This window comes from Sinocyclocheilus rhinocerous, unplaced genomic scaffold (assembly GCF_001515625.1).
Source record: "Sinocyclocheilus rhinocerous isolate Xijiao unplaced genomic scaffold, SAMN03320098_v1.1 scaffold133, whole genome shotgun sequence".
Taxonomy (NCBI): Eukaryota; Metazoa; Chordata; class Actinopteri; order Cypriniformes; family Cyprinidae; genus Sinocyclocheilus; species Sinocyclocheilus rhinocerous.
Window position 1 is genome coordinate 244,148 of NW_015628317.1, and position 10,989 is coordinate 255,136.

Sequence of the window (10,989 nt, forward strand, 5' to 3'; positions counted from 1 at the left end):
TTTTTTTTATGCGACAAGTTTTGCAAATCTGAATTTGCTGCCATTCTTCTCTGCAGATTGTCTTTAGCTCTGTCAGGCTGGACATTGGTGGCAATTCACAACAGGTGCATACACTCACAAATTTGTTCTTATTCTTTTCCAGAAATGAGAACCACTGTTACATATATAGACAGGTGTGTACCTTTCTAAATCATGCCTATAATCTATTGAATTTGCTTCAGGTTAATTCAAGTTAAAGTGTAGAAACATTTTTGAGATGGTCCAGCTTCTGTTTCTGAGCCAAAGGGTCTGAAAACGTATGCAATGTAATTATTTCAGTTTTTTAAATTGTGAATAAACGCAAAGCTATTGCATCAGTTTTTGCTTTGTCATTATGGGTTAGGGTTAGGTTCAACTGAACCTTCACTGAGTTTAAAGGAAAACATTGTTGCAAATTAGTTGCACCTCATCCAGCGGGCACGCTTGCTGAGTGGGTATCCAGAATCAACAATTAATTGCTCATTTAAGCGCCAGTACTTTTATGTTGCAAACCTATGCTATACTACTTTTTAACTACGTTTTAACACTCCAAGGCAAAAAACTTATTTGTGATAACTTTGTAAATTTGCATTTAAAGGTGCATACACTCACAAATTTGTTCTTATTCTTTTCCAGAAATGAGAACCACTGTTACATATATAGACAGGTGTGTACCTTTCTAAATCATGCCTATAATCTATTGAATTTGCTTCAGGTTAATTCAAGTTAAAGTGTAGAAACATTTTTGAGATGGTCCAGCTTCTGTTTCTGAGCCAAAGGGTCTGAAAACGTATGCAATGTAATTATTTCAGTTTTTTAAATTGTGAATAAACGCAAAGCTATTGCATCAGTTTTTGCTTTGTCATTATGGGTTAGGGTTAGGTTCAACTGAACCTTCACTGAGTTTAAAGGAAAACATTGTTGCAAATTAGTTGCACCTCATCCAGCGGGCACGCTTGCTGAGTGGGTATCCAGAATCAACAATTAATTGCTCATTTAAGCGCCAGTACTTGTCACCTTTGAAGAAATACATCTTCCCATTGGTCCATGTGAAAGCTGCATCAGGATTTGATGGGATGCCAGTAAACAGACGTGAAATGGTTTTGGGATAAATGCTGAGGTCATTATAAACCATTTCATCCCACTGCCAATAGCCTAAACCCTGAAAAAAAATTCAATCAATTTTAAAAGTGGTCATGCTTTCCTTGATCTTTTGACATAAAAGGTCATTGTACTATAAAAACACACTGTAGGTTTTAGAAATCAACACCTTAAGCTTTTATTGAAACATCTTTTGACTTATGACTTATTTTGACTAATGACTTATTTTGTACTTCCATGTCTTTATGATGAATGCATCAGCGCACAACTGCCTGTACAATACCTACTTCTTCATGCATGTAAGCATGCAGCACAGTAAGGTTTGCCAAGATGACCAACATAGTATAAGTGGACCAGAGCACAATGTCTGACCGAAGCAAGATCAAAGTCAATGCTTTGGCTGTGGGTAGTGTGATGCTGAGGGCAAAAAGTTACATAGTGTAGCTTAAAACATTCACTGAGTTTAAAGGGAAACGTTGCAAATAATAAAAATAATAAATAGTTGCACCTCATCCAGCGGACATACTTGCTGAATCCAGAATCAACAATTAATTGCTCCCAAGCTACCAAAACGACTCATTTTGTACTTCCATGTCTTTAAGATGCTCTGGGAGAGAGGAGGGACCATGACCCTGACCCCTGGACCAGTCGCTGTGGTTTTGCCAGACTAGTCCTGTTTGCCTCCAGCCTACGTACCTCCAAGATTTTGGCCAGCTTGTGCAGGACTTGGTCTTCGCGCCATCTGTAGCGGACTTGTGTCAATGTTGCTTTGCTGGCAGATAATATGTGCTGCTAGCTTGGGTTCTTGGAGTTACAAATTTGGCAGGACTCCTCCAAACCATACCACAAATGTAGGTTCCGAGGACTGGGAAGGGTGTCGTACATGGCCCGGATAGTGGAGCTCAAACTTGGTATTCTTGGTAACTAGGTTTTCTCCACATGTTTGCCCATGTGATGGTCCTGTCTACAACGGGCATTCCTGAATCACTGCTTTGATCTTGTAGGTCTTCTCCACCAGTTTCTCCTCTCCTTTTTTGCGGCTTTGGACCACAGCTTGGGAGCCGATCTCCATCCAAGGCCAGCCCTGCCTGTCTGTAGCCACGCAACGATCTCCTGATGTTTCAGTCAGATGACGGCCTGATCTACTACCTTTGCTGCATTCCACTTTTGTCCAGAGCAGACTTGAACCATGGAGATTTGAACAGTGCATTCAGGAGAGTCTCTTAGCTTAAACAAAAGCCTCACCTTTCTCCTGGTTTTTATCCAGGATCGTATGTGAAAAAATTATAAAGGTAAAATTGAAAGGGGACCTATTATGCAAAAATCACTTTTATAAGGTGTGTGGCCGTAGTGTGTGAAAACAACCAGCCTATAATGGTAAAAAATCCACCCACTCATTTTTTTATAATTCCAATAAATGATAAACAGTCTCTCTGTACACGCGATTCCGTCATTGATGTCATTGTAGGGAGAAATCCCGCCCATTTGTTACGATTTCTTGCCAATTAGCACACACAGCCCTGAGTAAGAAGCAGCAGTACACCATTGCTGTTTTCTTCCTGTAGCTGCTGGAGATATACAATGTCAGCGCCAAAGAGGCATTACAAGTGTTGTGTTTTTGGATTGTTGTTGTTCCTGGTATGTCAGAGCATCAGCTCTTGAAGCTCCACCCTCTCCTGAAAAGGGGGCCGGAGGCACCAACTCATTTGCATTTAAAGGGACAAACACAAAAAACGGCGCGTTTTGGCTCATACTCTTTAAAAAAAAGTGGTGATTTTAACAAGCTATAAAAAATTATCCGTGGGGTATTTTGAGCTAAAACTTCACATACACACTCTGGGGACATCAGAGACTTGTTTTACATCTTGTAAAGAGGGGCATAACAGGACACCTTTAAAACAAAATAAATAAAATTCTATGAATAAGTTTTTTGTTTTTAGGCATTAAATCAACTTAATACCAAGCATTTTCTAATTCACGAATTGACTTTTTTTTTTAACTTACAAGACTTGTATGCAGAACAAATTTTAAGAGAGACGAAAGTTGTGTAGTGCTGTAGGTCCCCACAACTGGAGCTAAGAACCACTGACCTAACTAGAAAATGGTAAATATTTATCAACAGAAGTGTTTGTTTATATAGAGAGAACTTTGTACAGACATGAGGGCTTAAGAATTTATCATGAATTTTTGCTTGATTTTATTTCTCTTAAGCATAGGTTGTGTATAGTAGTTAAAATCTCACTATACCTTAAAGAAAAAGATTTTCTTGTTCTTCTCATGATACAAAGCAGCGTCAATGTTGGCAGGGATTCTTTTTAGTGGTTTGGGGTATCGATAGTCAAGGCGGTAATTTGTGAACCTCCAGACTTTTTCACCTGTGAAGGAGGAGATAGTGGGTAGAAGATATTTTTTTTATACTGCAGTTAAGTACATTTGGAAATCTGTATTTTTCCATCTTAAAAATATATCAGCTATGACATATGCTCTCAATATAAAATATCCAATGCATAAAAGTTAACACCTCCCATAACATCCGATGTAGTTGTTACATTGTAAGAAGAATGGTAGCTATGCTTATATTACTCTTTGTTTCATCCTTATCTTGAGGATAGAGGATACCAGCAAGATCGTGTCCATATCGGTATCCAGACCAGATGGTAGACCTGCACCCAGAAACAACCTCAACACAGCCCTTTATGGCCAGTGAAGACCTCGAAAACAAGCCCTTAGGACAGATGAGACACTTCCTTGGCACAGATCACTATGGCCAACTCTGCCAAGTCCAGCTGGGACCGTTTTATCCAGAAGGATGTTCAATGTGCGTAAGGCCATTGATAAGTCTATCTACTACTGGCTAAAGCAGCAGCTTAACCTTCATATTTCAATGTGTTTAACAGACAACACATTTTCTTTCCCACCTAATGCTGGTGTGTATACCATGTTCAATACTATACCATGTTTGTTTGCTTAAGCCAGAGGAGAACTGATCCCCAGACTTGAGTCTGGTTTCTCCTAAGGTTTCATTCTCCATTCTGTAACTCGATGGAGTTTGGGTTCCTTGCCACTGTTGCCTTCTGGCTTCCTTAGTTGGAGTCTGAAAGTCACATAACTGCTATGCAGCTGAATCACATCTTGCAAAATTGACACTGTTATCATACTTAACTGAAACAGCACTAAGCTGACTACAGCTGACATTGCTGCCTTTTGTAGATGTGCTTATAGCCGAACTGAGATGTGAGTTTGATGAAATTCAGTGTTATTGATTTTACTGATTTTAACTGAACCAACACTAAACTAACTTGATCTGAACAATGACACTGTTGTTGCAGTAAATGAGTTTCCATAATTGATAATTGATTCTGCTATGTTTCCTGTTTATCACAGTGAAGCTGCTTTGACACTATCTGTATTGTAAAAAGCACTATACAAATAAAGGTGACTTGAATAGAGGGATCCCAGCTACCCTTCCAAGTCATCATGACCACCACAATCTGCAGTAATTCCACTCTACCAAGTGCCTAAATCCCCACCAGACATGGAAGGCGCTCTTCTTCACATGATTTTTACTACACTGTGACATACAGACCTAGTTCTAAAGACACCAAAGCTGATGCCCTCTTCCAACTGCATGCTCCTCATCTTCCCAAAGATTACGTCATACTCATTCTCCCATCCTCCATTTTCAACAGTGCCATCCAATGGGATATTGACCTCATGATCCCACTCTTCCTTCTTGTCCTTTGGGCCGCACTTTCATCCCTGAATCCATATTACTGAAGCTCCTGGAATGGCTGCACTCAGCACCTGGCTCTTGTCATCCAGGGTTATCCAAACTTTTGAGTTTGTTAGGAGAAACTACTGGTGGCAAAATCTGACTGCAGAAGTGAACATGTGAATATGTGTGGAAAGTTTTTCCCATCTTGAAAATTCCAGCCTCTTCCTGTCCCACAATGACCATAGTCCCACACTGGCATGGACTTTGTAACCACTCTCCCCTCCATCTAAACCACAACACCTGCATTCTGGTGGCAGTGGATCAGTTTTATAAGGCCTGCCATTTGATTCACTTCAGGAGGCTTCACACAGCACTGGAGATGGCAGAGGGCCTGTTCTATCATCTGTTCAGCACCTCTGGCCTGCCAGAAGACATTGTGACAAATCGAGGGCCACAGTTTATTTCTCAAGTCTTGTGCTCCTTCTTTAAACTCCTGGGGATTTCCATCAGCCTCTCCTCTGGTTATTATCCCCAAACCAATGGTCAAACAGATCACACAATCCACGTAATCTCCAGCTTCTTGAGAACCTATTGTCACAGAAAGGCTGTGAACATTCTGTGACTTGCATGTACTGGACTCACCTCATTCCAGTGTGTCATTCCAGCCTCCACTCTTCCTATGGTCAGGCGAACCCTCTGATGTCCCTATCATTGATCATTGGTTCAGGGAGAGTGAAAGTACACAGAACCATGATCAGCTCGAGAGGGCAGTGAGGTACACACCAGATCCATGCAGATGCCTTGCGTTCAGAAACCCCTCAATACCATCCAGGAGGTCAGGTCTTCCCCCACAGTACAAGATCAATCCCACAATTCATGTCTTATGACTTAAAAAATTCACTCCTTCTCCTTCTGCTTCCCCATGGACTGGTGAAGAGAATACCTCTCCTCCTCCAATGCTGCTTTTAGAGGATGATCTAGCATACTCTGTCTGGTCCTTTCTGGACTCTAGCCATCGCCAAGGGCTTCTCCAGTATCTTGTGAAAGGAATCTATGCTTATATTTGTGTCTATATTTCTGTTTCACTGTCTCATCACCAGGTTACCAGAGTGAGTCTGATCCAATCTGTTACCAGGCCAGATGTTTGACTTAGGACCAGCTCTGACCACAACATAGCCCTTTTCAATTGTAGCACAGATTTCAACAAACTGCCGGTCAAACTACATGCTTTTTTTCTATAATATTAATCATTTAAAGCTAAATACAATCATTTTCAATATATTGATTGTACCATAGCTTGGAATCAACTATCAGTAGTTATAATGTAATACAAGAGAAGCTGTTTACTCACAAAAGTTTTTAAAGAGACAGTCCATATATACATTCTCATACATACCTGAATAGCATAAATTGGGATGCTCAATATGGCTGATGTAGCAGGGGGTGTGGACTATCAATTATGTTAGTCCACATCCCCTGCTACATCCACCATTTTGAGCATTCCAACTTCTCCCAACTTTTCTCCCAAACTTCTCTTGTATCACATTAATTATTGTGGTTACAATTTTCCATATATTCACATATTTTAAAATGCATAAAAAACATGTGCAGAGAATTATAATCTACCTTTAAAGAAGTAGGTCTTGTTGGTTCTTGGGGAATATACAGCTGCATTCAGGTTTCCTGGCAGCCCCTTCCATAGCAAACTTATTTTTACCGGAGAGTTATGGCCCATATCTGTTATTGTCCACACATAATCCCCACTAAAAGCATACGTCTTATGCGAGGGACCTAACACACAAAAAAATTATATTTTATAACATGTTTACAAAATTACAATATTTTATAATGTTACATTATATTTTTTAGTCATTGAACAAGCAAATCTACTGCATTTGTTTAACTTGAATGAACTTGTCATGTGCACTGTTACTACAGTGCATTGTTTTCTTACCCAGCATTATAGCATCAAGTTTAGCAGTGCATGGATCTATCATATCACCCCTGGGGAACGGGGCCATGGTAGTGGGATATGTCATGGCATAGATATCATCAGCAGTGGTTGTACTAGAGATCCTTTTACCTGAATTCATAAGGTTAATTAACATAGGCATTTATATACATTGGCAAATATTCAATTATTTGTTTGAATTATCTTACCATACATTGCTTGAATTCCTCTGATATCATCAATGTGCAGTCTAAAATTGGCTTGGTAACCAGTGTAGTGTGCTGCCATAAGAGCACTGCTGTACTGAGAATGCCCCAAGCCAAGAGCATGCCCGATCTCATGAGCCGCAACAATACGCAGATTGGAACCATAATACTTCCCTTCAGTCCAGAATTCATCTTCATCAAAGTGAACTATTCCTGATGGAGGGGCTTCAGCATGGGCAAGAACATGGCCTAGCAAAAGATTATTGTTCTAATTTGTAAAGCAACAGTACATAAAGCGGTTTACAGTTTGCCAGGTCTTGGTTGAGAGAATAATAACATACCATATAACGTTAGATTTTATTAACGTATAGATTTTATTAATTATTAATTTTATCATTTATTTAATTAAAAATTTAAGTATAATTTTTAATATTATTATAAATAATATAATTAATTTGGTGAGATTTACTTACCAGGACCATCAAAAGGTGAAGGACAGCCATCTCTCTTGTGAAATGAGATTTGAATATCAGCAAGTCAGTCGTTAATCTCTTTAAAGCTGAGTGGGGTGACATCACTCCAGTATTTAAATGCTGAGCGTATGGCTGTCTGTGTTGCAGTTTTCCCCATGTCTGGTGTGTAGTTGTAAATGTAATATGTTATGTTTTTCTTTCGCCAAAATCCTACGAAATAAGAAAGCATATAACGTCAGATTTTATTAACGTATAGATTTTATTAATTATTAATTTTATTAATTTTATCATTTATTTAATTAAAAATTTAAGTATAATTTTTAATATTATTATAAATAATATAATTAATTTGGTGAGATTTACTTACCAGGACCATCAAAAGGTGAAGGACAGCCATCTCTCTTGTGAAATGAGATTTGAATATCAGCAAGTCCATGGTTAATCTCTTTAAAGCTGAGTGGGGTGACATCACTCCAGTATTTAAATGCTGAGCGTATGGCTGTCTGTGTTGCAGTTTTCCCCATGTCTGGTGTGTAGTTGTAAATGCGATATGTTAAGTTTTTCTTTTGCCAAAATCCTACGAAATAAGACAGACAAACTAAAAATCCAAACAGCGGTTTTCTCCATATAAAGAGCAAACTTATTTACTTGGTTATGTCCACTATTCTATTCTTTGTTGTTTATCCTTAGATTATTTACTATAAATTAAACATTTCAATGTATTCATTGTAGCTGTATTTATGTCACGTCACGCTGTTGAGGAAGCACGAGTAAACGAGAACTGCCTTTAATCAAGGAAACTCAGGAGATAATCCACAACACACGTAAAGAACGAGTAGACCTGACAAACACAAACTGAACAGACTAGGACTTTTAAACACAGGGCAATCAGGGGAACACAGGTGACATCAATGGAACATAATCAAACTAAACGAGGACAGGAACATGACCAAATAAGGAAACACAGGAAGGACTACGGGGGCAAAACATGTCCAAAAATCTGACAATTTAGTTGTATTTATTGTAAACTATCAAATGTTGTTTGTTAATCACAATTCCAATGTGTGTGAGCTAATACAGAGAAGGTCATAGCACACAACATTTCTTTAAGAGTTAAAACTCAAAATACATTTCAATTAAGCTGCTTTTCCTAGTATTTTAAATCCATTTAAGGTGAGGCTTTCTATGAAACCTGTATTTAAAAATACATTATAAGGGTATTCTTATGGAATTATAATGCACACATAATTCCTTGAATCATTTCATAAATAATTGAAACAACAGTTACATTTTATAATGTATTAATGAACAAACTGTTGTGTATAATGCATTATATACAACAGTTATTTCAGGTCCTCAAATCTGACTTGCTGAGAGGCCTTCCAGGAGTGCTGATGTTTAGTCAGTATCAGTAATTGGACTATTCACAGTTTGTATTTCTCCGCTTCCAGACAGACAGCAGTGAGGAGGAAATCCCGTATAATTTTCAAACACTGCTGTTATGTTAAACTATCAATGGCAGATTTAAATCCTTGGTTTTATTAGTATTTACACACACAAGAGGGTTTTGGAGATACTTCTTGGTTTTCCTTATTATTATTATTGTATAAAAGCAATATCAAATTAAATTATATAAAAGCTGAATCACAGTCGTGCTGATATAGAGATATATAAAACTCCTGTGATATTGATCATTTATCAGCATGATCTTCTGCAATACAGACATTCAAGATTTACACATTTCGGTCATGACAACTCTCGGAGGGATTGGCATGGTAATGAACATGACAATGTTAATGTATTTGGTCTTAGCGGAATAGTTCTGCTACGCTGCTGCTGCTTCTGCTGCAGTACAGAGACTTGCTACTGCCAATACATGCTGTGAGCATGTAAGAAATACTGCTGCTGCACATATAACACATATGAATTTGAATGTTGAGCAGTGAGCTCATTGGCTACCAATACAAGAGAGAACTAATCAGCTGTGCCATGTGATAATGATGTCAATGTCTGACTGAGTTAGACCTATCGGACTGCGCCATCTAGAGTTTCATGCCAGAACTTTGTATTTCAATTACATGTCAAATTTCTATTAAACTAAAGTGTGGTTTGTGGGAGTGGGGGAAAGAGGGTCAGAGGGCTTCATGCCCTTTTTCTTGTTTTGGGTCACTACATGTGAACGGCCTTGATTTCAATGTGAGGTTTTTCAAACTCACTGACAAGCCTTTTTCATAAGAAACAACATAATATGGTTTTGTGGATATTCCAATAAATACAGTAAATATGTCACATAGTCCATTCATGATACTACAGTGTGCCTGTGTTTTCAGTTCAGTTGTGTCATTCCTTGTCTATGCATTGTGGATTATAGCTGTTTCAATTTGTGTTTGTTGTTCCGTGTATTTTTGCCAATGTTTCTAAATAAAATGTTTTTGCTGCAAATAGATCCTCAACTCTCTCCTTGGCACACCATGACAATAATGCATATTTTTACAAGTTTTTCTTTTTTTTTATAAGGCACTGCACATGCACTGCAATACATTAAGAACAATCTTCATTATAATACAGATTTAAGAGAAAATGTTACCAAATTTGGTTGAGAAGATTGACTGTATTATTAAAAAATTTGTAAATAGATGCTCACCACCAAATCTCCTGTATTTTAAAGACTTTTGGTTAAAGGGGTCTTCAACACCACACCGCGGCTGCCTCATTTTAAGAAGAGTAGCTCTGTCAAGATTTCCAGTGACTGGCAGCCCTGACACCCTCTGAAAAAGACTTTACAAATATGACAGTTCAGACGTGCACAAAAGTAGATAAAACAGAGATTACAACGTGTCTTCCTCAAGTATTTTGATTAAAGCAAGCCACAAAATTATTAATTTCAGAAACTGTAGCATTATCAATAATTAATATATGTATCCAGGGGCGTAGATTACGTGGGGGACGCGGATGTGTCCCCGCACTTTTTCGGGCAAGTGTGTTCGCATAGAGGTTTTCAAGAGCTGGTGTGAATAAATATAGATTTAAATTCAAAGAGAAAGGATAGTCGGCGCATGACCTGATATTTTATTTGGACCCACCCCCCCACACACAAAGGGGAAGATGGGGGATGATACATTTATTTTTAAATTGTAACAGATTTATTTAGATACATGTTTAGTATGCAGGATCCAATGTGTTATTAAGGGAAATAAACAGAAATGTCTATATATAGACTACATTCACTGTGACTGTTTTACCTGAGAGCCATTTTCATAGCCCACTCACTGGAATCTCTCTGAGCTTCTGGGTTCAGTGGAGTATCTAGATATCCAAACCGCCTCAGGTACATCTATTAAATGTGAAGAGGGTATACATGCAATGTAATAAATTATGCCAATAATCCTGTTGTTAAATATTAAATGATAAAAAAATTATATGATAAATGCAATATGAGTGTTATGATAACCTAAAGGTTTTGAGTCTAATGTTCAATTAAATATTTTTTTCTTTAGCCTTTTTTTCTTTTACCTTTCCCCCCTG

At 38.1% G+C, this 10,989-nt stretch overlaps 1 protein-coding gene across 1 annotated transcript; it reads right to left on the reverse strand.

Moving 5' to 3' along the window:
* Positions 1-924: 924 nt before the first annotated feature.
* Positions 925-10,767, reverse strand: LOC107737372 (matrix metalloproteinase-19-like). The gene is made up of 8 exons (XM_016548853.1): positions 10,707-10,767; positions 10,109-10,242; positions 7,832-8,041; positions 6,995-7,240; positions 6,789-6,917; positions 6,461-6,625; positions 3,367-3,494; positions 925-1,180 (listed from the first exon to the last, which is right to left on the reverse strand). Exons 1-8 carry the CDS (start codon positions 10,721-10,723, stop codon positions 947-949), a joined length of 1,263 nt encoding a protein of 420 aa, XP_016404339.1. The 5' UTR covers positions 10,724-10,767; the 3' UTR covers positions 925-946.
* Between the last annotated feature and the right edge of the window lie 222 nt (positions 10,768-10,989).